The sequence below is a fragment of the Notamacropus eugenii genome, chromosome 3 (genome assembly GCF_028372415.1).
Source record: "Notamacropus eugenii isolate mMacEug1 chromosome 3, mMacEug1.pri_v2, whole genome shotgun sequence".
In the NCBI taxonomy this organism is placed as follows: domain Eukaryota; kingdom Metazoa; phylum Chordata; class Mammalia; order Diprotodontia; family Macropodidae; genus Notamacropus; species Notamacropus eugenii.
Window position 1 is genome coordinate 485,972,167 of NC_092874.1, and position 26,422 is coordinate 485,998,588.

Consider the following 26,422-nt stretch of genomic DNA (forward strand, 5'->3'; position numbering starts at 1 on the left):
TTGCCACTTGACTTCTTCCCCAAGAGCCCAGACACAGAACTTTGAACGAAGCTGTCTGTTCACTCTACTGCTGCCACTTAGAGTCAGCTGTTGACACGAGGAACCACCAGGCCATAGCAGCATGCGGCCTGAGGGGATTCAGAGAAAGCCCCAGGTCCGAGCCCAGCTGACACAGGGGAATGGCTGGACTTTATGAGTGGGAAATGAGGAGGACTGGCTGCCATGGAGACTGGAGCCTCTGTGCTGAGCCAGGGTCCCCACCTTCTTATCTGTCAGCCTCTTCTGACCCTGCCAGGATGCTGGTTCTCTCTGCTGCTGCCCACCGCTGGGCCTTTGGCTCCAGGAGGGGTTTTCCCTGGGCTCAGCCTTAGCTGTGTTTAGATGGAGGTTCTGCCATCTAAATGTCTAGGTTGGGACGACTTCAGCCAGTGTCATGGGACCTGCCACAGGCTGTGCCAGGAACAGCAACCTTTCCTCATTCCCTGGCCTCACTGGGCTCATCCGCAAAATGTCCCAAAGATATTGTGACCTAGTGGACACAGCTTCATGACATTAGGGAAGGAGGACTCAGGGACAAATCCTAGTCCAGCTATTTAGATGTATGAGCATAGATATCTCTTAACTGCTTTGGGCCTTAGTTTCCTCATTTGTAAACTGGGAATAGTATCTACCTCAGAGCATAGTTATGAAGTTCAAAGGAGATAATGCATTGGAAGTGCCATAGAGCCATGCATCATCACTGGCATCATGGTCATCATCACTGTTATTGTCTGCCAGGGAGGATGTGAGGATCAGATGAGATGACAGAGAGACAAGGCTCCTCTAGTATAAAAAGCTGAGAGGTGAGAATATTCCAAAGTATCAGAATAATCTGATATTCTCTAGAGGGAAGAAGGGAGGGAAGGGGGAGGAGGAGGGAGAGAGAGTCAGAGAAGCAGAATGAAAGAGAGGGAGGGAGGAAGAAGGAGGGAGAATGGGGGGAGAGAGATAAAGACAGAGAGAGATAGGAAGAGAGAGACAGAGACAGAAAGATAGAGAGAGTCAGAAAGATAGATGGAGAGAGAGAGAGAGAGAGAGAGAGAGAGAGAGAGAGAGAGAGAGAGAGAGAGAGAGAGAGAGAGCGCTTTCCACTTGGGGCCTGGAGTTATAGCTTACAGAAGCTATAACAAGCAAAGGAGAAACCTCTGACAAGGGGCTAAGGACTTTTAAAGTATGTTTCCAACTGGCCAGAGAGTCTGACAATGCAATCTTTCCCCCAGCCACCTCCCCGACTTTCTTGGGAGCCCAAGTGTTTCCTTCCCAAACCTTCAAACATTTTCTGTTCTCATTGTTTGGGGAGGGGCCCAAGTGTGCATTCAGTCAGTTTCCTCATCTGTAGAATGAATGGGCTGGACCAGGTGGTCTTTGAGGTCCCTTCTGGCTCTAAATTCTGTGACCTCCTCCTAGGCACCAAGATATTTGAGGTTTCTTTTGTAGTTTGTAATTAAGAAACAAAATAAAACAGAAAATCATTTTAAAATTTACATTAAAAAACAGAAAACAACATTATTGCTCTATTATTTCATTTGCAAGTTGTTGCTTTCAGCATTTTAATTTACATTTTGAAATGAGGCTATAAAAGGAAGCCATCAATGCTGCATGAATCTCACTTTGAGAATACAACCTGAGCCTGCAAAGCTGGGAAACAAAAGCTGGATTCAGAAAATACGACAATGTCACTTTGCTGTAACTGAATGACACTAGAACAAAGCTCTGATTTTAAAAATCAGTTTGAGGGAAAAGCCTCATCATCGTTAAAGAAAATGAGAATTTTGAAGACAATCAGGTCTTCAGAGTCAGTCAGTCTGTCAACAAATATTATTCAGCCCTTACTAAGTGCCAGACACTGTGCTAAAAACCAGGGATACAAAGAAAGGCAAAGACAGTTCGTTCCTTCAAGGAATTCTTTATCTAATGGGGGAAAGCACTGGCTAAAAACTGTTCAGGGTTCATGGGAAAATGCAGAGAAAAGTTTCAGAGCATTAGACAAGATGGATACAGCCCCAGTTTGCCAGGGCAGTTCGTCACAAGCTGCAGCCAGGACAAAATGAAGCTAAAGAACAGCCAGCTTATCTTGAGAAAGTAGGAGAAATGTTAGTGTGATGGGGGCAGGGAGGGGGCTATGCGCGTGCTTATGGCAGTACCAAGTGGCATCTCTGAATGCACAAAGAGCTGAGGACCATGTCTACTCCCTAGGGGAGCCAGAGAAGGAAGAGCTTTTTAAATGAATGCAAGGAGTGAGACTGGACAGTTTTCAGAAATAATCACCATGATGATGATAATATTCATTTCAGCTGTCTTATATGTAGTGCTTAAAGGTTTGCAGAGGGCTGCACTTAGATCATCTCATTCGAGAGAACCCTCGGAGCTAGGTTTTATTATTATCCTCATTTGGCAGATGAGGAAACTGAGGCTGAGAACAGTCATAAGTGGTTTGTTCACAGTCACTCAGCTAATATCTGAGGCTGGATTTGAATTCATATCTTACTGATTCCAGGTTCAACACAAGTAACCATCTGGAAAAAAACACCCCAATTCTCTAATAATAACAAAACCACAACTAAAATAATTATTTAGCTTTCATATCTCATCCATCACATTGTCAAGTATGATTAAAAACCCAGATGAAACTGCTAATGATGGAAAGGCTGCAGGAAGACAGACACATGAATACATGATTGATGGAACTGCAAGTTGGTTCCATTAATGTGGGGGAAAGTGACTAAACTGTTCTTAATAGCTGGCTCTTTGACCCAGAGATCCCATTATGGCTTTGGAAGTGAATAACTAGAAACAAAGCTGATTGTCTATTAGCTGGGAAATGGATGAACAAACTGTGACATGAATGCAATGGAGAGTAATCAAGATGAAAATGAAGAACTCAGAGAAACTTGGAAAGACTTGTGCAAACTGATGCAGAGCCAAGAAATCAGAACAGAGAGAACAATGACCCCAGTAAGGTAAAGAGGGCCAGCACTAAAAGCCTGGAGCACTCAGATCACCTCTCACTTGGACTATTAATGGAGCCCCCTGATTGGTCTCTCCTCTCTCCAATCCATTTTCCCTCTAGATGTTAAACTGGTATTTCTAAAGCATCTTCAGTGGCTCCCTAGCCCTTCTAAGATAAGATGCAGATTCCTCAGTCTGCCATTTAAAGTCCTTTCCAATTTGGCCCTGGTCTGTTTTTCCAGGTCGATTCCTCATTCCCCCCCATCCCCCACCCCCATGCTCCTTATGTGATGCTCTCTGTGTGAGAATTCTTTCCCCATTCTCCACGTCTTTGTACAAGACATCCACTATGTCTGGAATGTCTTCACTCTGGCTTTTTGGAACCCTTCTTCCCTTCAAGGTCCAGCAGAAGGGCCACCTCCTTCTAGCGCCCTCTCTTGATTCTTTTAGTTAGAAGTGCTGAACTTCAGGCAGCTAGGTGGTACAATGGATAGAGTGCCAGGCCTGGAGTAAGGAAGACTCACCTTGATGAGTTCTAATCTAGTTTCAGATACTTCCTAGCTGTGTGACCCTGGGCAAGTCACTTAACCCTATTTGCCTCTGTTTCCTCATGTGTAAAATGAGCTAAAGAAGGAAATGGCCAACCACTTCAGTACTTTTGCCAGGAAAATTCCCATTCAGAGTCACAAAGAGTAGGACATGACTGAAATGACTGAATCTAATACAATGAAACATGATGGAATAAATGCAAACTCCTTTATTCGGGTTCAAAAAACCAACCTCACAAATAAGAGAGGCGTGGCTAAGAAAGCCATTCTTGTGAAAACTACAGGTGTGTTTTTTTAGCGGGCCACAAGCCTCAACTGAGTCAACAAGGCTTCCTTGAAAGGCAGTCTCCAGGAGCAGGGAGATGAGAATCCCTGTATATCCTGCCTTGGTCAGACCCCATCATGTAGAGGACTGCGTTCAGTTCTGGGCACCATGGTTTAGGGAGGAAAGACACTGATGAGCTAAAGAATGTCCAGAGGAAGCCTATCAGATAAGGAACCTGGGCACGTCTGAGCTGAAGAGGGTATGATCATTCTCTCCAGACACTGGAAATGAGATTTATTTTGTTTGGCCTCACAGAGGCAGATTTAGGCTGGACACTCGGAGACATTTCCTAATGCTAAAGCTGTGAGAGGAAAGCAGGTTGCCTCCTGGAGCAGTGAGTTCTCTCTCATTTGAAGTCTTTAAGCAAAGGTGGAATTGTGGGGAGTGGAGTCAGCTGTGGGTCACTGCACATGGCCTTGGGGCCCTTCTGATTTGGAAAGGCAGTGTTTCTCAGGATGAGAAGCTGTGGGGAGGGGATGACCTTCATTTTGTGGAGTTCCTACACCAATGAAATCATGACTTTCTCCAAACAGGACAAACGGAGTGTATTTTCTCCAAATCACACGTGGAGTTTCTCATACGGCACCACTGGAAGCTGTTGCTGGAGGAAGTGGGGCAACCTGTTGATCTATTGTAGGTGGTGAGCTTGGTTGGGGCTGAGCAAGGGCCATCGACCTGCCAATGCTTGGAGATGGCCAGCCCACCCTCCCCCCAGTGGGCAGCGACAGAGAACTCTGGGAACATGGCCAGCTGGAAAACATTAGAGGAAGCTCCATATCAGGTGCCTTGGCAATAGATAGTGAATGTGACAATTGTCTTGGATTCTTTGCTAAACTTGGACCCTCCTTTTCCCTCTAGCACCCAATAATTTTGCTGACATGAGGTCACATGTTCTTCCTCGCCTTCTCCATGAATTCTGTTGTTTGTATGGGATCACTCACATTTCTGATCTGTACCCTGTCCTTCTGCCTCCAGCCTCTGGCCCCTCTCTGGGATGTCCTTTGCCTCTGGCAACCATCCCTGACCCTCCATGACTGTGATGGGAAGCCCCTTGCTCTAGGGGCAGCCTGGTGCAGTGGTCTTGGTTTGGGAGTTTTTCCTTACTCTGATACATGCAGGGATCTGCAACCACACAGTTCCCTTGGGTTATGGGGGCTGTAGAACATGCCTCCAGTGCAACATTTGTCTAACCCTCCCTCACATTCACCACAGGACACATTTGCCACCCAACTTCCTCTCCCATCTTGGGAATGCCAGGGGAGTGCCCAGGCTATGGAGCCATTATCTCCTGCCCTCCTATGTGATGATAATCACATCTCAAGGTGAGAGAGATCTTGGAGGTCATGGAGTGACCCCCTCTCATTTAATAGCTAAGAAATAGCTAAGAGACCCCGAGAGAGTAGAGACTTATCCAAGATGACATGGGTAGTAAGCATAGGAGGGGGAGCCTTGATGCCACCTCAGGCCATCTTGCTTAGATGGAACTCAGCTCATGTTTTAACCATGTTTTGACATTGGCCACATGTCATTTGCTCTTTGGCTGTCAGGTGTGTGTGTGTGTGTGTGTGTGTGTGTGTGTGTGTGTGTGTGTAATGGGGTCTTTCTGATGCTCCCCAGATCCGCCAGTGAAGGCACTCCTTCCATGCTAGGTCTCGCTCTTACCTAACACCTTCCCCTTCTCCCAAGTAGTTCCAATTACCCATCCTTTAGCACATAGGTAGGACACAACGTGAAGCAGCTCAGTCCCTGGGGGCTGAAGGAAGGGGTGTGGGTCTCTTTGGTGTCTCCAGCACTGCAGACATCAGTGCAGGCTGGCAGGTTGTCTTTGGGGTGACTTCCTAATACATGAGACATGGGAGAAAGGGGGGAGACATCTGACAATTTGTAAGAAAAGGCCACTGCTTAGTAATAAAACAATTTCACAGTGTGCCCTACTGTCCTCCAGAGGGAGATGCAAATGAGGAAGAGGTCAGCAAGAGATAACAAACATTTGTCCAATTAAAAGAAAAGCCCTTGCTAACCGCTGAGTCCAGAGGCCATGGGATGCCTGTGGTTTACAGATCCAGGCAGACTCCCTAACTAAAGGATCTTGATTGTGAGACAAGCTCCCATCCCTTACCTAAAGGGGGCTGATGGGGGAAAGATACAGCCTTCATCAGCAGGCAGCCCTGGAATAGTGAACAGAAAGAAAGGATGGCCAGATCCCCAGGGCATATGGAGGGGAGAGAGGCAGGGAATAGAGGGAGTGAGGGGTCCGGGTTTTGGTCTGAATTCAGCCTTAGACACTCCTTAGTTTTGTGACAAGGAAGAAAGGCAGAAAACAAAGCTGTAAACAGCCACATACAAATGCTCCGAATCACTAAGAATTAGAGAAATGTAAAATATTGCAATTTTGAGGATCCACCTCACACCCATCAGCTTGTAGCACAGGGGGCAAAGAGCTGACTTTGGAGTCTGAAGACCTAAGTTCAAACCTCAGCTCTGACCCTTGTGATTTTGGGCAAACCTTCATGTTCTCTGGGCCTCAGTTTCCCCACCTATATAAACTGAAGGTCTAAGGTCCCTGGCAACCCTAAGCTTCTGCTGATAAAACAGGCAGGTTCTGAAGCCCAGAGAGCACAGTGGCTCCCAGTGGCTCTCTCAGGCTTTACAGGGACAAAGTTTGGGAAGAGAAATAAAAGATGGAAGGAGGTAGGAGAGCCATGAGTACCTACATTCAGGGTGGGAACTAACAGGTTAAATGGAAGCCTCCAAATGCACCAGCTAATGACATCCCCATTGGCACCTGGAGAACAGATTTACCTCTTCTTAATACCCATTGAACCAAAGTTAGGAGCAGAAACACTGATGGAGTGAGTTGCAAGGTTAGCCTCCATTGCCCTCTCTTTACCCGCCACCTCTTTCTTCTGTTCCCCCATTTCCTTCTTGACCACAAGCTCCCTCTCACTTGGTTTCCACTGGCCACTCTCTCCCCCAGTCTCCCAGCCCCCAAGTCTCCTCTTTCTGAAACATTCATCTTCCTGCCTTCTCTCTGGGTCTTGAGCACCCCAACCCTCAGCCACTGGGAGCCTGCTGTTGAAGCCAGGAGAACTGCTGGCTCAGGGCACATGCTCCAGAAAGGTCCAGCAACACGTGATTGAAGAGAGAACAGGAGTGTCCAAACAGGCTTCCAGGAGAAAGCCGGAAGGAGTCAGGATAGGAACATTTGAATGCCAGTGGGATCAAGGAGCAGGTGGGACAGTTGGCACATGGGAACCCAGACTCTGGACCTGCCACGCTGCCAACACTCATGGCACAGCCAGGCTTCAGGGGATTCCTAGACTTCCCCTGTTGGTGCCGGAAGGCTCTAGGGACTGAGCCCAGAGCACTCTGGGATGGGTGGGGACAAGTGCTGGTCCTGGGGTGATATCTATTTCCTGCTACTTCACAAAAGCAGCAGAGATTAAAGATAGGATAGTTCCTCCTTCCATTTTCATTATTGTCCTGAATTCTCTGCTTAAATACTGACTGGAAGCCTTGGGTAGTTGGCAGGGGTAGAGTCTCAAATCCTATGGGCAGAAATAAAAGGAAAGACTCAGAAAGAATCTGGGGCGGGGGTGGGGGTGGGACTGGCCAAGCCCTAACTGGGAAGTCTCCATGGCTGAACTGGATCTATCTGTCCTCGATAGACACTCAGGTAACACTAGGAAAAATCTTTGATGCCTCCCTTTCCTCCACCCCTTTCGGCCTTGGCTACACTTGCAGAAAGCAGGGGCGACCAAGCATGGGCTGATGACAGAGACCACTCCTTAGTTTGGGGTGCTAGCTGGTGAGGAAGGTGATGGAATAAGGGGGTCCTGCCAAACCTGAAGACTGGGCGCTGTTTGGGGGGCAAGCTTCACTTCATCCTCACGGCAACCCAAGGAGATGAGCAGTGGAAGTCTGATTAACCCCCTTTACAGACTGAGACACCGCAGCTCAGCACCCCCATCTTCTCTGGGAAGGCTTTATTAACCCACTTAACTTCCCTCTCGTGACTTCTCTCTTTGAAATATTTCCTGTTTATTTCGTATGTGACTTGTTTGCCAGTCTTTATCCCTGGTTTCTCCCATGAGGCTGGGAGCCCCTTGAGGGCAGGGACCAGCGTTTGCCTTTGTTTGGATTCCTAGCCCTTGGTACAGGGCCTGGCACACAGTGGGAGCTTCATAAGTATTTATTGACTGACAGAAAGCTTAGTGGGTTTCTCAAGGGCACACACATAGTAAGCAGAAGAACTAGTTTCGAACCCGTGTCCTTGTTCCACATCCAAGTCAGCCCCTGATGACCACACCCTCAGCTTCCACTGAGCCCTCAGAGGCTCTCCTCAAGCATTCGCCCTCTCCATGGTCGAAGATGGATAGATGGCCACACACCACCAGCTTTCCTGACCATCTTTCACCATCTGAGCATGACTGGTACAGAAAATCCAAATGTCCTGCCTGATCACAGTTGGAGAACAGCTACCACCACCACCATGATGATGATGATGACGAGAGCAGTTACCACCAGTCCAGAGAACCAGGGACCAGGCCTGGCTCCATCGCCCCCCACAATGGGCTCCTCTTTACCATTTGTCATCATTAAGGAGGAGCCTCCACTTTGGGTTTAAGCTTCAAGGATCTTCCCCACCCTCCCCATCCCCAGGTTTGTTGTCTGTTCAGGATCTGACAGCAGCCTCCCTCCCCAAACAAACTACAGGACTCCAGGCTGCAAAGGCTGCCAAAGCTCACCGGCCCAGTGGCCAAGACAGGTGCCCTCCACTCCTCACCTGAGACACTGCTGAGCCTTACCTGTGAGATTGGAGAAGGTGGAGAGCAGGTGGCAGTAATGACCCAGCAGTTCCAGGAGGGGCAAGTCTGTGGAGGCGTTGCCCAGCAGGGTCACCTGGTGGAAGGAAGGGGGAGGCTTGTCAGGTATGCTCACAGGGCCACAGAGATGATAGCTGCTCCTTGACCTGGACAGATCACCCCACTTGGCCCAACCCCAGGGTCAGGGTCTGTCCCTGCCCTTCCCCTTATCCTCTCCTGACCCCAATCAGCCACTATCCCCTGGACCCCATAAGAGGCTGAGCCTCCTTGGATCCTGTTAGAGGTCCTGGAGGCTCACCAAAGTGGGCTGCAAGGTAGAGAGACCAGAGAGGGCTCCAGCCTGGGCTGGCTGCTCCCACCTGACCTCCAGGCCCTGGCCCAGCTCTCCTGCCTAGCTCCTCCATCCAACTTCATGCTTTGATCTTAGGACTCTGAGAATATAGAACAGGGAGGGAATTCAGGGGCTGCCTATTCCAATCACCTCATTTTATGCAGATAGAGATTTGGGCCAGAGAGGGGAATTCTTTGCCCAAGGCCACCCAAAGATTAAACGTCAGAGCCAGAACTCGATGCCAGGCTTGCTCACTTCCACAGTATAAACAGATACTTCTGGGATCTCAAATGACCTTCAAGGCCTGGATCCAAAGAAAAGAGAACTCCTGGGTTCTAACTCAGGTGAGAAGAGTATCCAGTTATTGGACTTGCTGTGAGTTCCTGCTCTCGAGGCTTGTGGCCATGGAGAATGGGGAGCACCAAGTTCTGTGGCCTGGGGGATTGTGTGGTCAAGCAGGACAGGCCCAGATTGGGTCTCCTTCTGTCCCTGGACCTCCCCACTCCCCCCCTCTCCTTCTAGGTCACCTTTCCTGGGGTCTCTCTTTAAATTCTTCTGGTTGTTGTTCTGTCATCCTGACCATGACAAGATAGCAGAGGGGACTTGGAAATTGTCTATCATACCCCACATTTTACAAAGGTGGCAACTGAGGCCCAGAGTCCCATGGGAAGTAAGTGCCAGCATGTGAACCTAGCTCCTCTGATTTAAGAGGCAGGGGGTTCTTTCTGCCATAGCATGCTGGGTCCTGTGCTTAGGCCAAGGGAATGAGTTTGGCCCAGAGAATCACTATGAGACTGGAGGAGGGAGGGTACCAGGGCAGTGGCAGGCTGTGGAGCTGCTGGGGTTAGATTCCCATCTAGGGAGGGCATTTCCTCTCTAACATCCTCTTGTGCTTTAGTCTGCACAATCCTTTGCAATGGGATAGCAGCTGAGAAGGCTCCTGGAGGGCACCGAGAGACAACCCAGTCTAACTGTCATTTTACTGATGAGCAATCAGAGACCAGGAAGTTAAGTGACTTGTCCAAAGTCATTCAGGTAAGAAGTAGCAGAGTTAGAATTTGAATTTGGGGTCTCTGACTAAAGAAGGGTTCCACTGTACTAGAGGACTGGACCCAGGACAGAAGCTTTTCATAGAAATGGCTAGAAGTGGTCAGAAGCCTTGGGTTAGAATCCTGTCTCTAAATGACAAGCTGTGGGACCTGGACCTCTCACTGACACCGAGCCTCAGTTCTCTCATCTATAAAATGAGGCTAACACCTATATAACATACCCAGGATAATGTACATAAAGTGCTTTGCAAACTTTTCCATTCTTAGGTAGGGATGAAGCCAGGTTTGGATTTTCTTTACTGAGAGATATAGATAATAGAGGTAAGGAAAGACACTGAGATGATGGAGGGAGAACAACTGACTTCTTTACTGAGCTTTTGTATCTGTCAGCTTCATTCACATGCTGATCAACTAGGAGTCAGTCAGTTCTTCCGTCAGTGAAAGTGAACACACCGATGGGGGCTCAGAAGCTATGGTCTTGAATGGGTTTGACCCACAGAGGCCTCAAACCCAGGAGTTTTGTATGTAAGAGAGTAGAAAATGACAGGGAGAGTGTGGAGATAATGATGCATTAGAGTGGCTAGAAAATACCCTGGAAATGGCCCTTCTGTGATGAGGGCACACACACACACATACATACACACTCACATGCACATACACATATATGCATATTACACATTCCCATATAAACATGTGAACACATGCATGTGCATCCTGCCAGCCCTCCTGGGTCTTCCTGTGGTGGTGACACTGGATTCTTTCACATCTCAGAGGAGACAGATAAAGGGATGCCTTGGGGAGAGACAATGCCAAGCCTGGCTGCCCAGGAGCCCTTCCCTACCCTTCCAGGAAGGCCTGGCTCAAGCCCGTTTCTAAATTTAGCCCCTGCTGTAAGCTTCGGAGGTTTACTGGCTCCTGCCCTACAAGGCAGATGAAGGGAGGGACAAGGACAGGACAAGGCCCCCTCTCTTCCCAGGCCCTCCCTGCCTGGCCAAGGTCAGTCAAGGTCCCTGGATGGAGAGGAAACCAGACCTGGTCTGTTCAGAGTCTTTATTTTGTGCTGAGCAGTTTTCTTTCATTTACCTAAGATTTCCTGAATGTCTCCCATCCTACATACACACATACACACGCGCACACACACACACACACACACACACACACACACACACACACACATACACAGATGCACAAACACACCCAAACACCCCTCCCCAGTGCTCTCCTCTGGACTCAGCTCCAGGTCATTGGAGGAGGAAAAGGGCCCAGTTTTGCATCTAGTGGGAAGACCTTGGACAAGTCAGTGCCTCCCTCTACAGGCCTCAGTTTCCTCATCTGTAACTTATACAGATAGGTTACAGTGGCCTCTGCCTTCCTTTCCAGCTCTAGACCTGAGGTCTCATGAGCAGCCAGACTAGGGAGATGGGGAGTGGAGTGGGCTTTCTTGGGGAGGCAGATAAGACTAGTGCCTGTGAGGGGAGAGGAGGGCTTTGAGGGTACTGAGAAGAGCCTAAGTCAAAGGGTGGGAGGAGGGAATCTAGGGTGAGGAGGGGAGACGGGGGGGGGGGGGGAGGAAGAAAGCACCAGGTCCACAACGAACACTCCTCCAGCCCCTGTTGGTGACAGCAGGATAGCGTCCCATTACAGGCTGTTACAGGGAGGAAGGGTGAGCATGGATTGGCTGGGTCCTGTGGGTCAGAATGAGGAGCAGTGCAGGGAAGGTGGAGGGAAGCAAATGAAAACTGGAGTCCTGCTGGTCAGAGCTGTCATGAAGTGGGGTAGTCTGCCTCTGGAGGTGAGGGCTCCTCCAGCTTGAGGTTTTCCAAGAAGAGGCCAGATGGGCCCAGAAGGCATGGGGGGAGTCAGGGAGAGCTTCCTGGAAGAGGAGAGGGTTGAGAATGAGTGTCAACAAGCATGCAAAGACCATGGTAGTGGCAGAAGGTGAACCTGAGGCTGTACCTTCTGCTCACTGGGAGCTCTTGGTCTCAGAATCATAGAAGAAAGTCCAGAAGTCCTGGGACTTGGCAACAGGCAAAAGCAGAACGATTGTCAGCCCAGGTGCTGTGAGCATAGTGAGGCTCAAAGAAGCCTAGGCCTGGAACCAGAGAGATCTGTGTTCAAGTCCAGCCTCAGACAGTTACTTGGCTGTGTGAGTGACCCTGGGCACCTCTGCCTCGCTTTCCTCATCTGCAAAATGGGAAGAACAATAGCACCCATCTCACAGGGAAGTCCTGAAGGTATTATAGGTGCCTAATTAATGTTTGTTCCTTCCCCTGTGAGGATAGAGATGTAGATCAAACAGCTGAAGAGGCCAAGAAGGAGGAGTCACTGTTGTCTCTCCCATTAGAACAGGGGCCTCTTCAAGGCAGGAGCCAAGTCTTTGCCTTTTTCTGTATTCTCACTCAGCATAGAGGAAGTGCACAACCAGACAGTCTATCTGTCTATCTCATGTCTGCCTCTGTGAGAGAGCTGCTGTCCTGGGGACCCTGGGCATGCACTTGGGAGGAGACAGCAGCAGAGGGGGATGGAGGGGGGGCAGCCTTGCCACGTCCTGCTCTTCCTGAACCTGTCTGTAGCAGCTGAGGTGGGGGACAGGGGACCCACTTCTTTTCTCCCTCTGAGTGAGGGCTTTGTCTATTCTGGCCAATCATCTACTGGCCCATTGAGAAGTCCAAGCCCGTCATCTACAGCAATGCAAAACAGCGAGTCAAGTGAGAGAAGGTCTATGCAATGTTCGACAGATCTGAAAGCAGCACCATCATTTCCTATCATGGATAAATGGTTGCCTTCAGGAAGTGGCCCGCTGAATGATCCCCAACTTCTCCCAGAGGCAAAGGTCCCCCGACATTCTATTGGAGCAGCTGCTCAGTCCTGGATCAAGTAGTAACAAAGAAGATACCGGGGACATGGTGGACCCCAACAGAGAAGGACCAGGAAAGAAAACTGGGAGAAAGGATGTTGTCTGGGAAATGTGGGGCTGAAAAGATGGGCAGCTTCCTGCCAACAAACTGACACCATGGGATGGAAGAGATGACAGAGAAGCATGGGAGAACAGAGGTGAGCAGATGCAGGGCTGGAAAAAAGCATCCATAGAGCCCACAGCCAGACATGAGGAGAAGCAGATCTCTAAGCACTTGAATGACTCTATTATGTAAGAGGAACCAGACTGATTCTGCTCCAGAGAGAAAAACTAGGACAAAAGTGAGGACGTGACCTTGAGCAGGTCATTAACCATCTCTGGCCTCAGTTTCCTTCTCTGTAAAATGACATTATTGATTCATCAGGTCCCTAGGCACCTCTCAATCAGAGCCAATGGTACAGTGACTAGGAGTCTGAGTTAATGAGATGCATATTTTGATTTAATGCTACGGAAGACATCCTAATGATGGCAGTTTTCCAAAGTCATTGATGGTCTTGAGGTGGAGGCCAGTTGACACTTGTCAGGGATAGTGTGGTCTTGGGTTGGACTTAGAGATCTCTTTCAAACTCAGAGAATTTGACACTCCCTGGTTTTGTGTGGGTCTCTGTGACCCCTCTGTTCCCAAAGTCAGTGGGTAAAATCACAGCTCTCAGATCAAAGGGAAGGATCTAAAGGGGGAGGTCTTTTAGTGGAGGTGTCCCGGGGAGCTAAGCTTTCCTCAGCTGCTGGGGCTGAAGCAGGAGGGGACATCCAGCTCTGGTCACCTTATAAAGCCCCTGGGTTTCAGACACTTCTCAGTCCCTAGTTACATAACCCAGAGCCAGAGAGTCAGAGGTGCATGCTGGGTCACTGCTGAGTCCCTACAAAAAGATAAGGGCCTGTGGACATTGGGTCCAAGTCACTGGCACCATATGTACAGACTGGGGTCAGGAGGAAGGAGGTTTCTAAAATTATATCAAAGAGAAACAGAACCACAGATTTTGAGGGTTGGAAGGTATCTCAGAAACAATGTTGTCCAGGGATTCCTAACCTGGGGCCCATGAATTTGTCTTAAAAAAATAACTTGATGACTGTATTTCACTATAATCCCCCCAGAGAGGGATGTCCTCTCCTGCTCCAGCTCCCTGGGGCCCTTCTCCTAAGAGGCCTCCCCCTTCAGGGATGTTTGTATGCCTGGATATTTTATTTTATACATTAAAAAGCATGATTCTGAAACTTTGTGGGACCGCCAAAGTGAACCTGATGCACAGCCACTGCTCTAGCCCAATCCATACATGAAATGAATCCCTCGCGTTACCCACTGAGAGGTGGTCCAGCTTCCCTCGCCCCTTCTCAGAGCAGCATCTCCATGCTTGTGCAGCTCTAAGGTCTCAATGGACCTCTTTGTGCAGTCTTTTGCTTGGGGCCGAGCAGACAGGCTGGCCCCTTCTCCACATGACCCACTCCCCCAAACCTTCTCCTCTTTGGGTTGCCGGCTCTCGCCTTTGAATCATGCAGTCCGAGAGAAGGGAAAGACTGAGAAGCTTTCTGGGGAAACGTTTGCTTTCCTTTCACTGCAAAGATGTCTTCCCAGGCAGGTGAGGGACATCATCATTCCAGGGCCTGCCATCCAGCTTTCTGAGCAGTACAGCTTAGACCAGCTGTCTCAGAGGTCCTGTTCAGCCAGCTTTGATTGTATCCTTGTCTGTGTGGCTCTGAGTCTGAGCAGTCTCAGAAATGCAGTGGAAAGGGGAATGGCAGCCCTGGAGCCAGGATTAACGAGTTCATTAAGGAGTTCATCACCCCTGGTGCCCACCTGGAAGAGTTAATGGGCTCAGGGACTTCTACTGGTATGTAATGAGCCAAATCTTTGTGGCAGGGGCATTGTGGTTTGTTTCTCTCTAATGATTATTAATCCACACATGACTTCTCTCTGTTATGGGTCAGGATCAACCTTGTTTAAGTCAAAAGGCAGAAAAAGAAATCAGGAAACACAAAGCATCAGGTGGAGGCCATCCATACGAGGAGGATGCTCTCTCCTCTCTTCCCACCAAGGAATTCTTCTTTACATATGGGGCATCTAAGCTGCCTGCATGTCGGGGGAGGAGATGTCCTGCGGGTAGCTGGAGATCAGAAGGGAGAGCAGGTCTAGAGATCCAGGAATCACTGACCTAGAGACAAGAATGGAGCCTATGGAGGCTGATGAGCTCACCAAGGGAGAGAGCGTAGAGGAAGAAGAGGGCCTAGAACAGGACATTTGGGGAAGGACGTGGATGCTTTCTCGAGTGCCTAGGCAAGGGTGACCTCGCTGAAGATGCATCCAGAGCTCATGCCCCCCTCACAAACCATTTGAGGGAACTAAGGATGTCCAGCCTGGAGGAGAGAAGTCTCAAAGGGGCCATGACAGCTAATTTCAAGGATGTGGAATGCTGTTGTGTGGATGGGGGTGATGGGGTGAATGCTGTAAAGAGGCAGGTTGATACTTGATATTGGGGAGGAAATAACCAAAAATATTTTGCCCATTAGAGCTAAATTGGACCATGTGGGGAGGAGCAGGCAGCTTTCTCTACTTGAAAATCTCCAAGCGGAGGCTGTAGAATGCTGAGGATGGGGCCAGCAGGCTGCTCTGGGTCCAGCTAACTCAGAAATTCTGTTTGAACCTATTTAGGCTTAGAGTATTTCACTGAATTTTTACCACTTCCTTTCCTACCTCAGTTTGTCAGACCCTCCCTTCAAGCAGCTCTGAGGATCCAAGTTTTTCATGAAGTCTTTAGACTAATAGAAGAAAGCAAGAAAACTTGCCCCAGTCCTACAAAATATACTTAACCCTTTCTCTGCATACAAAGTTAACACATTCCTTCTACTTCATCTGTTTGTGTGCCCTCTATGACCTTCATCCATCCATCAATCCACCTATCCACCTATCCATCTATCTATTTATCTATCCATCCATTCATTCACCCATCCTTCCCTCCCTCCATATGACCCTTCCTCCTTCCACACTTTCATCTATCTGCTTATATATCCAACCATCTATCCATCTATCATTCAATCATCCATCCCTCTCTCCATATATCTGTATATTCATCCATCCTTTCATATATCCATCCATCTCCCTATGTGCCCATTCATTCACCCATCTATTCACTCATCCATCCATCCATCCATCCACCCACTCACCCACACACCTATTCATCTATCCATTCATTCATCCATCTGCCTATGTGCTCATCCATCCATCCATCCACACATTCAACCACCCATCCATCCATACACCCATCTATTCATCTATCCATCCATTCACTCACCCATCCATCCATCTATGTGCTCATCCATCTACCCGTCCATCCATCTATCCATCCATTCACCCATCCATCCATACACCTACCCACTCGTCCATCTGTCCATTCACTCATCCCTCCATCCATCCATCCATTCCACCAAGCCCTTTTGCCTTGACAGCCCCTCTTCAGTGAAGATAACAGTGTGGTCACTCCCACCCAGCTTCTGTGAAATGAGGGATTTGGACTGGACCTTGAAGGTTCCCCCCTACCCTGGCGATCTATAGATCTATTCCTTCTTTCCTTCCTTCCATCCTTTCTTCCTTCCCTCCTTTCTCTCTTTCTTTCTTCCTTCCTTCCTCCCTCCCTCCCTCCTTCCCTTTCTTTCTTTCTTTCTTTCTCTTTCTTTCTTTCTTTCTTTCTTTCTTTCTTTCTTTCTTTCTTTCTTTCTCTCTCTCTCTCTCTTTCTTTCTTTCTTTCTTTCTTTCTTTCTTTCTTTCTTTCTTTCTTTCTTTCTTTCTTTCTTTCTTTCTTTCTTTCTTTCTTTCTTTCCTTCTCCTGTACAGAATCACACAGTTTTAAAAGTCTAAAGGATTTGAAGTCTGAGGAACTAGATTCAGAAACAGCCTCCACCACTCCCTCTATGTTCCCAAACTAGCCTCCTACCTCGTTTCTGAATTCCACATATCTCCTCTCACCTTCATGCCTTTGCAGGCTGACCCTCACAACTGGAATATCCTCCCTTCTCACTGCTGTCTCTTAAGATTCTTATTCTTATTGAGTTGTTTCAGTTGTATCTGACTGTGACCCCATTTGGGGTTTTCTTGGAGTGGTTCGCCATTTCCTTCTCCAGCTCATTTTACAGATGAGGAAACGGAGGCAAAAAGTGTTAAGTGACTTGCCCAGAGTCACATAGCTAGGGAGTGTCTGAGGCAGGGATCAGTTCCTCCTGACTCTAAGGCTGGCACTCTATCCACTGTACCACCTAGCTGCCCCTTAAAGTCCTTAATTTCCTTCAAGTATCTGTTGCAATGCCATCTCTTATGGGAAGCCTTCCAACAGGGAAGCAGAGCATACCAGTGTCAGAACTGGAAGAGACATTGGCAACCCCCTCATCCACCCTGGACCTAAACAAGGGTCCTTGTTCCAATGCACTGAGCAAGTGGCCACCTGGGCTGTGCTTGGAGACCCTGGAGGGCAGGTCAAAGTTTGCTGCAAGTCAACTGACGGCAGGAATTCTTTGGAACAAAGGACTGAGGTGGAATGAAATGCCTTCAAGAGGCTCCACAGGGAGCTTTGTTCTTTGCCTTTCCCCTCCTTTTCATTTGAATCATGAGATCATAACTTTGGAAATGGAAGAGGTATTCAAGGCCATCCAGAAGGAAGGAAGGAAGGAAAGAAGGAAGCAAAGGAAGGAAGGAAGGGAGGGAGGGAAAAAGGAAAAGAAAAGAAAAGCCAGGGTTGAGAAAACCCAAGGCTTCTGACACAAGTGATCCCTTGAAATGATTCTTTATAGGGTTCAGTTTAACAATCAGAGATTAAGGAGTTAAAATGATTTTCTAATCCAAAACCAGATAAAGACTTTGAATGAAGTCCATATCCCTGAGAAGAAAAAGAGGCGAAGACACACAGTACATGCTGCAGACACTACACCTCCAAAGAGAGGGACCCCACTACTTCCCCTGCAGCTCATTCCACCGTTGGACTGCTCTGTGTTAGGAAATCATTCCTGATGTTTCCTTATATTTGCCTCCCTGTAACTCCTTCCCCCTCCCCAACTGTTCCTGGTTCTGCCCTCTGAGCTGACAAACCCTTCTTCTGCACCATAATACTTCATACTACGCCTACCCCCAGTTCCTTCAAGCAATTTTGATAGTTCATGAACTCAAAGCCCTTCTCCATCCTCACTGTCCTGGTCTGGTCCCTCTTCATCTTATCAATGTACTTCCTAGACTGTGGTCCCCAGAATGGAATCAAACACTCCCTGTGCAGTGTGACAAGGGCAAAGTTAGTGGTGCGATCCCCTTCCTATTCCTGAAACGTGACCCTCTTGATGCAGCCCAAGACCACACTGGCTTCTTTGGCAGCCACATCCCACTGCTGGCCCCTGCTGAGCTTGTAGCCTACTAGAGCCCCCAGGTCTTTTTCAGGCCAAGTCTTCCCCAACTTGTACTTGGGAAGTTGATTTCTTGGATCCAAATGTAAGACTTTACATTGATCACTGTTAAACATCACCTTATCAGATTCAACCTAATCTCGATTGCCCTGTGTTGATCTTTTGAGAGTCCAGCTCTGCCATCCCTCCTGTCTTCTACCATCTACACCCTTCACAAAGATTCCATCTCTGCTTTTATCCACAAATGTTCAGCTGTACAAAACCAAGCCCAGCATAGTCAGGCTCTCTAATGGAGACCTCCCACACATCCTCCAGTTATCTATTGCTGCTTGATTTTCACTCAAATTCTCCTACACTTACTCATTGTCTAAACCTTGGGTCTTCCTTGAGCATTGTGTCTTCCTTCCTTCCTTCCTTCCTTCCTTCCTTCCTTCCTTCCTTCCTTCCTTCCTTCCTTCCTTCCTTCCTTCCTTCCTTCCTTCTTTCTTTCTTTCTCTGATTCCTTCACTCACAGAGTCCAATACACAGGAGAGGTTGCCTGTATACCCAATTGGATTGAGCCAAACAATAGGATTCCAGTTTCCTTAATTCTCCTAAAGGAGCTGCTTCTGCTCCTCCTGTGGCAACACCTGGACTCCTCGATGAGGCTCCCTCTCCAAATGTACCTTTTCAGCCTCTGTTATGATAATTACAGCCTGGTCCAGTAGAAAGCTGCCTCAAAGCTAGGAAGGTCCATGAAGCAGGCTCTAGTCTTGCCTTTAACACTTCGGATTGTGGGACCCTGAACAAGTCACTTCATTTTTCACCAATATAGAGGCAACTCTGAGATTAGGCTGCCAAGCAGGTGCTAACCTTCACTAGTGGAAGGACTTCCTTATTTGGGAGTTCCCTGTTGGCAGGAAGCCACAGGTCAAGTTCTTCTCCCTTTGATATCACAGACCTCCCCCATGGTCCTAAATAGAAGAGGGAGACACGGTTTTCAGAAAAAAATATATTTAACTTAAGTGTGTCCTTTAGTCTGAATCTGAACAACTGAGTCCTCCCTTCTCCCGAGCTAAGGGGCCTGGTCCACGAGCGCAGGCGGAGGGCAGAGCCTGGGACCTGATGCTTTGGCGTAGTTGGGGCAGAAAGTTTGAGAGAGGCAGGAGGTGCTGACGTCAGGGAGGGTACGGGGGATGGGAAGAGTCCAGGTGCTGTGGGGCCTGGGTGTGTGTGTGTGGGGGGGGGGTGCAGCTCCCAGCTCCCTATCAACCACACATCATCCACGAAAGCGAGAGAAGCTAGTGACCCATCTACACATTCTAAGGGAAGACCGCCTGCCCCCAGGAGAGTTCCTCTGAGATCTCCTTCCCACCCATCCGCCCTTCCTCGCGACCTCCCCCCCTGGCCTCAGCTCCGCGTAGCTCTGAGACTCCCCCCTTTCCGGCCCCCCCGCCCGCGCGGGTTCCCCTCCCCAGGCCGCCCCCCACGTCCCCTGCCTCCGCGGCCAGCGAGCGCGTGGCGCTAGGAGATGCCCAGACTCGGGGACGCACGGCTCGGAGATCACCAGCGTGGGGGGGTTCGGTCCCTCTCCCGGGCCCCACCCAGTGAGATCCCAGCTCCCATTCACTTCCCCGGAGCGGCACCGAGCTCTGACACACCCAGCCGGGCCCCAGGCCCACCAGTCTCACTGCGCTCGGAGATCTCCCGCCGGCTCCCTCCGGGCACTTACTTGGGGCAGCAGCAGAGGTAGTGACAGGGGCTTCAAAATGAGGACCCAGAGGGCAGAATGGAGGCTCGTTCGGGGGGGCGCCAGTGCCCTGGCCGCAGCCATGGCTCGGTGCGCCTGGGCCCCGGCGGGAGCCGGTCCCCTGCCCCAGCTCCTCGAGCCCTGCCCCGCCCCGAGATCCCCGCATCCCCTCTGCGGAGACTGGACCCATACGGGGGATGGGCGTGTCCAAGAAGTGCCCCCTCCCGGTTGTCCGGCTGGCAGAAATAAGGGCAGCGTCCCCCACGTCCCTTCTGCCCCATCCTGGAGCCAGTTATTTATAGCCGGAGCCTGGCTTGGCTCTGGCCCTGGCCTCGGCCATGCCACCCCAGCCCGCCCTCCTGCCGCCACGGATCCTGCCTGTGCCCCCCCGTCCGATTCTGCCTTCCCCTCCGCGGGTCTTTGCGGAGTGTGGCCCAAACCCAAGGGAGGGAGATCTCTGGGGCAGTCTGGGACAGCAGTTAGGAATTCTTCTGGGGCCAGGTCTGGGTGCTTATCCAGCGCACCCTAGCTTTATTAAGGGCCCCCACCTTGGACTGGTTAAGGGAGTGGGGCTTGCTGCTTCCAGGGAGCGGACAGGGGCAGGACACAGACCCTACTAACAGTGACAACCAAAATAATGGTGACCCCAAAATAACTTCAGTCCCCAGTGACACAGCCCTGGCCAGTTAGACTGGAAAAGGCCAAAGGGGACGTTGAAGGAGGGAATTCAGGCAAGGTCTCCAGGAGGAGGGAACATTTCAGCTGGAGCTAAAGGAATGAGTAGGATTTCACTAGTTAGAGCTGGGAAGAGGGCAGTTGGATGATGGGCAATGGTGGGAGCAAAGGCAGGGAAGTGGGAAAGTGCAGGACTTTTTACGGGCTGGTGGTGGGGTGTTCTCTGACTGGAAGGAAATGCCAGTGAAGGGGAGTGTTGAAAAGTGAGGCTGAAAAGATAGTGTTGGTCAAGGGCTTTGAATGGCAGGATAAATATTGTGGGTCTAAACTGGGGAGCCGGGAAGGCTCTGGAGCAGAAGTGACCTGCTCTGATGGGTCACCTGTACATTGTGGCCTGGAAGAGGCAGAGGAGAAGCTGTGAGACCCAAGGGAGGGAAGCGGTAAGGCTGAAAGTGGGGAGGTTCTGGAGAGTGGTGCTCAGTGGGGGCCCAGCTGGGGATGGCCAGGTGGTAGAGTGAGTTTATGGTCCAGGGATCAGCCTGAGGTACAGCAGGTTTACAACAGGGTGTGGCCCTGATCCAGAGAGAGGAGAAAAGGACCAAGGAGAGAAGAGGAGGAGAGGAGGAAGGAAGAGGGAAGAAAGGAGGGGTGGAGATGAAGAGGGGAGAAGGGGAGAGAGGGAGAGGAGGGGAAGAGCAAGAGAAGCAGGAGGAGGGAAGGAGGGGAGGAAGAAAAGGGAAAGGCAGAGAGAGGGCAGAGGTGAGGAAGGTGGAGGGGAAAAGAGGGGGCAAGGGGGTATATCTAGGGGAAAGAGAATTAATCTCATTTTGTTCACGTTGATTTTGAGGCAATGTGGGAGGGAAGGAAACAGACAGAGACAGCCATCTTAGGAGACTTCTCTATGGAGGAGAGAACTGAAACTACAGGGAGGGAAGGAGAGAGAGAGAAGGCAAGGAAAGAGCATAGTTGGGGGAGGCCTCACGGCACTGCCTGGGCTTGATGTGTGAGAGGGCTAGGGCCCAGCAGGCTGTTGTTAGGTCTCAACATGGAAAACATCTGAGGAATGTAATTAACTTGACTTGGGTCTGTGCCCTGAGAGGCTCTCTTGGGCAGCTTCGTCCTGGGCACCCCTGGGAGTGAGGTCAGCAGGGAGTGGCCTCAGGAGGAGGCTGGGAGAAAGGTGTTCCTCAGACACTTCCTTTCCCTGTCTGGAATCCCCCTTCCCCCTCCTCTCCTCCTGACTGGTCTGTAAAGTCCTGCCCAAGCCCTAACCAGTCAAGGATGCCTTCCTTGATCACAGAATGAGGGCTTGGTAGAGTGGGGTGGGGGGAAAAACAAGAGCCCATCGAGTTTCTGAGCAAGAAGGAGGGCAGGCCTACCACACCATCCTTCCCAGCAAACAGCTATCCAGCCTTTGGGCAGAGACCTCATGAGCCACCTCCAGCAGCCAGGGTGGCCAGGCATGAATGGTCAGGGAAAAGTTCCTACATCTGCCGTTTACTTCTCTCTGTGGCTACGGGTTCTGCTATCTGGGATCAAGCAGAGGTGAGATGATCCCTCCTCCACAGCCCTTCACATCCTGGAAGATAGTTAATGTAGTTTCAAATCATCTCAAATGACCTGGCTGCCATACCACACTATTGTCTCCTACTGAGCTTGCAATCTATTCAAACCCCCAGATTTTTTTTCAGATAAACTTCCATCTCTCCATGCCTCCTCCATCCTATACCTGTGAAATTGATTCTTTGAACCCAAGTATAAGATTTTACATTTATTCCCATGAAGTTACATATAATTAGATTCAGCCCAAGATCTTTGATTAATTTGACTTTGGGTGGGGTGCTGACTGGTATCCAGTGGGTTAGCTATCCATCTCAGCCTTTTTTCATCTGAAAATTGGATAAGCATGCCATATAGGTCTTTATCCAAGTCACTGATAAAGACAGTAAGCAGTATAGGACAAGCACGTCCTTAGGGGCACTGGAGCCACATTTCTAAGCTGGTCCTCTGGAGCCCTGGCTGGTGATTTCTTCCGTCTTTCAGAACTGGTCCTTTTTTTCAATGTTACTGTACAAATTATCCTCTTGTTCTGCTCACTTCACTCTGAATCGACTCATACCGTTCACACAGGTTTCTTTGAAGTCATCCCTTTTGTAGTTTCTTATAGCCCTATAGCATTCTATTGGGTTCATATACCATAATTTGTTCCACCATTTGCCTATCGATGGCACCCTTTGGTTTCCAGTTCTTTGCCATGACAAAGAGATACTATAAATGTTTGTTTGCATACAAGTCCTTTGTCTCTTTCTTTGATTTCTCTGGGCTGTGGTCCTAGAAGTGCTATAAATAGATCAAAGGACATGCATTGTTTAGTGTCTGATTCCAAAGTGCCTTTCAGTATGGTTGGACTAATTCAAGTTCCCCCAACCGTACGTCAGGGTACCTGTTTTCCCACAGTCCTTCCAACATTTGCCATTTTGGTTTTTTCTGAGCTTTTGCCAACCTAATGAGTTTGCATCGAAACCCCAGAGTTGCTTTAATTTGAATTTATCTAATTACTAGCTATAAGATGTATGTTTTCCTAAGGCTGTAGATATCTTGAGTTTCTTACCTTGAAAACCATCTTTTCTTATCCTTTGAGCATTTTTCATTGAGTTGTGACTCTTGTTCTTACAAATTTGAATTCATTCCTCATATTTCTTAGAAAAAATAAGTTTGTCAGAGAAACTTCATATTTAGATTTTCTATAAAGATTTCCCTTCCCCCAGTTACCTGCTTTCCTTCTAATTTTAGATGCATTAGTTTTGCTTGTGTAAAATCTTTTAAATTTTATATAATCAAAGTTGTCCATTTTATTTTCTTGTAATGTTTTCTGTTTGGTCCTCATTTGGTCCTGACTTTTCCCCCTATCCATAAATCTGCAATATAATTTCTTCCTTTCTCCTCTACTTGGTTTATGATGATACTCTAAGTGTGAGCTTATCTTGGTGTTTGATCTGAGATCTTGGTCTAAACCTAATTTCTTCCAGATTTCTTTCCACCCAGCTTTTACTTTTTTCTCTTTTCTTTTATTTATTCAAGACCTGAAAAATCTTGAATTAAAGGAAAACTGAGGTACCTCAGTCCTATCTACCTCTTCATGGGTCTTTTTAGCAGAATTTTCAACAAAGTATGCTTGAGAGTACAGGACCCCTATAACAGAATGAATCAGCTAGGTGGTGGCAGTGGATATAGTACTGGATCTGGAGTCAGGAAGACTCATCATCCTGAGCTCAAATCTGGTCTCGGATACTTCCTAGCTGTGTGACTCTGGGCAAGTCACTTAACCTTTTTTTGCCTCAGTTTCCTCACCTGTAAAAAGAGATGGAAAAGGAAATGGTAAGCCACTCTGGTATCTTTGCCAACAAAACCACAAAACGGGGTCACAAAGAGTTGGACACAACTGAAACAACTGAAGGAAAACAAGAAAAAGGCCTTTCTAACCCTAAATCAGAGTCCTTCAGTAAGCAAGAAGAGAAAGTTCAAGGACGTAATAAGTACCCAGGACACTGAAGGTGATACAACCCTGCCCCAAACAGACCATATATACCTGGACTTTTGGGCTCAGGTCTGCGAAACTCATTTTAGGAGAAATATTGGAGAATACCCAGAAGAAGGCCACCAGGTCACTGAGCTGGGCTGGGGATGTGTAGGCTAAGGAAGCATTGGAAAGGCTGCCATATTCAAGAGGAATTGGTCTTGCTCTGTTTGGTCCCAGAGGAGAGGGCCAGGAACGATGTAGAGAAAACCTTCTTAAGAATCAGGGCCCCCCAAAATGAGTGGGCTGCTTCAACAGGTAGGAGCTCCCCATCATTAGAGGTCAATAGGCAGAGCCTAGATGGCCTCATGTGCGTGTGTGTGTGTGGGGGGGGTTGTGGAGAGAAGTCTTGTTCAGGTGTGGGTTGGAAAGATCTCTGGGCTCCCTGCAAACTTGGGTAGTCCATGGTTCACTCCTTCTCTTCTTGCCTGTTCAAATCCACCTGCTTCTCAATGCACAACTTAAGTCTAGATTCCTTCTGAAATCTTTCTTCGCTCCTCATATCCCTAGGACTGGAGGGGACTATAGTGAGCCACCTCTCCCATTTTACAAATTAGGAAACTGAGACTCAGAGGGGACCTAGGTGTGACTTGTCTAAGTTTCCACAGCAGGTGGCAGAGTCGGGTCCAAACCGAGGTCTAGTGGCAATGCTGTTAATGCTACAGTTTCCCAGACACTCCTCTTCTGCCTTTCCTTTCCTTGAGGAATGAGAGGATTCCGGTTCAAATCCCAGTGCCAGCATTAGCTCACTCGCTTCCCCTCATCAAAGCGGTTTAGTTCATATGTAAACTATCATGATTATCACAGAAGATTGTTTCAAATGAGCAGAGGATGTATTTTCTTCTTTGGATTTTCCCAGCCCCTGCTTCTGCAGGGAAAATTGTTCACATAGCACCCCCTCCAATACCTCCTCTGTCTAAAGGGTGACCTGTGAGCTCTCCCGGAAAATCCCCCCTCCCCGATATAGGAGAGAGGTTGCCATGCAGATGCAGTAGGCTAACAGAATGCATGTGATCTCCTTGGCCAACTGAGTAATCAGTCAGTCAGTAGGCATTTATGAAGCCCTTGCTGTGTGCCAGGCATGCCCTGGTGCCCTTTTAGCTCCTAGGTTGATCAGATTTCACTTGGCAGGGGCCTCCAGACCTGCTTCCAGCCAGCCATCCCCAGCCTTTCCCGGGCTGGAGCAGCTGTCTGAGACATGTGTCTAGGACAGGATAGAGAAGGAAGGAAGTGCAGAGAAAACCAAGCCTCATTGAGGAATCCATTTTCACATAGCTTCATCTCATTGCTCAATGGGGATCCCAGCTTCCCCTGGGTCAGCTTCGTTCTCTCACTCACTCACTCATTCACTCACTCACTCATTCATTCATTCAGTCTTAGGATTCTACAGGTATATTAGACCTGAGAAATCATCTAGTCCCTCTAGCTGCTGCTGTGTCCCCCCATCCCCATTTCTTCATTTGTGGTCTTCTCCCATCGCAATGTAAACTCCTTGTGGACAGGGACCCTCTTGTTTGCTTGCTTGAATTTCTACTCCAGTCCCTTATCGGTGCAATGCCAGGCACCTAAGTATTGAATACAGGCTTTTTCCTTCATGCATTCATCCATCCTAGAGCATCTTGGATCCCCTCCCTTTGCACGTAGCTCTGCCAGAAGAGCTGCCTCAGGTTCAAGGACTCTGTTCTCCAGGGTAGTTTGGCCAATATGATCAATCAGGTTCTTCTGCCCTTATCTACGTGGTCATCAACGACCCGTCTCCTCTTCTTTTTCCGCTTTCTTCTCTCTGTTTCATCTGATGATAGTTGTCCCACACTTCTCTGAATCCCTCATGTTCACTGTGAATCAGTCATATCCCAGATGATTCGCAGATTTTTGGGCCTTTCCCCAATTGATGGATAACCACTTTGTGGTTAGTTTTTGTTTTTGTCTTTTTGGTCTCACAGAAAGTACTGCTACGAGTACCTTGGTGTTTGCAGGACCCCTCTTTTACCTTTGATTTCCTTGGACCCTGTGCCTAGTAGTGGGATCTCTGGGTACAAACAATTCAGGAGATTTTTCTGGAAAATTCAAAATTACTTTAG

At 48.8% G+C, this 26,422-nt stretch overlaps 1 protein-coding gene across 5 annotated transcripts in view; it reads right to left on the bottom strand.

The window, feature by feature from the left end:
- Positions 1-20,248, bottom strand: part of CRHR2 (corticotropin releasing hormone receptor 2) — a 95,413-nt gene extending 75,165 nt beyond the window's left edge. For 3 of the 5 annotated variants that reach the window (XM_072599191.1, XM_072599189.1, XM_072599190.1), the window contains exons 1-2: positions 20,072-20,248; positions 8,670-8,763 (exon numbers count right to left, since the gene is read on the bottom strand). In XM_072599191.1, coding sequence (XP_072455292.1) covers positions 8,670-8,763; positions 20,072-20,173 — 196 coding nt within the window. In that variant the 5' untranslated portion in view covers positions 20,174-20,248. Of the gene's footprint in view, positions 1-8,669; positions 8,764-20,071 lie in introns of those variants that run through there. The other 2 variants (XM_072599193.1, XM_072599192.1) reach the window with 2 other exon arrangements.
- Between the last annotated feature and the right edge of the window lie 6,174 nt (positions 20,249-26,422).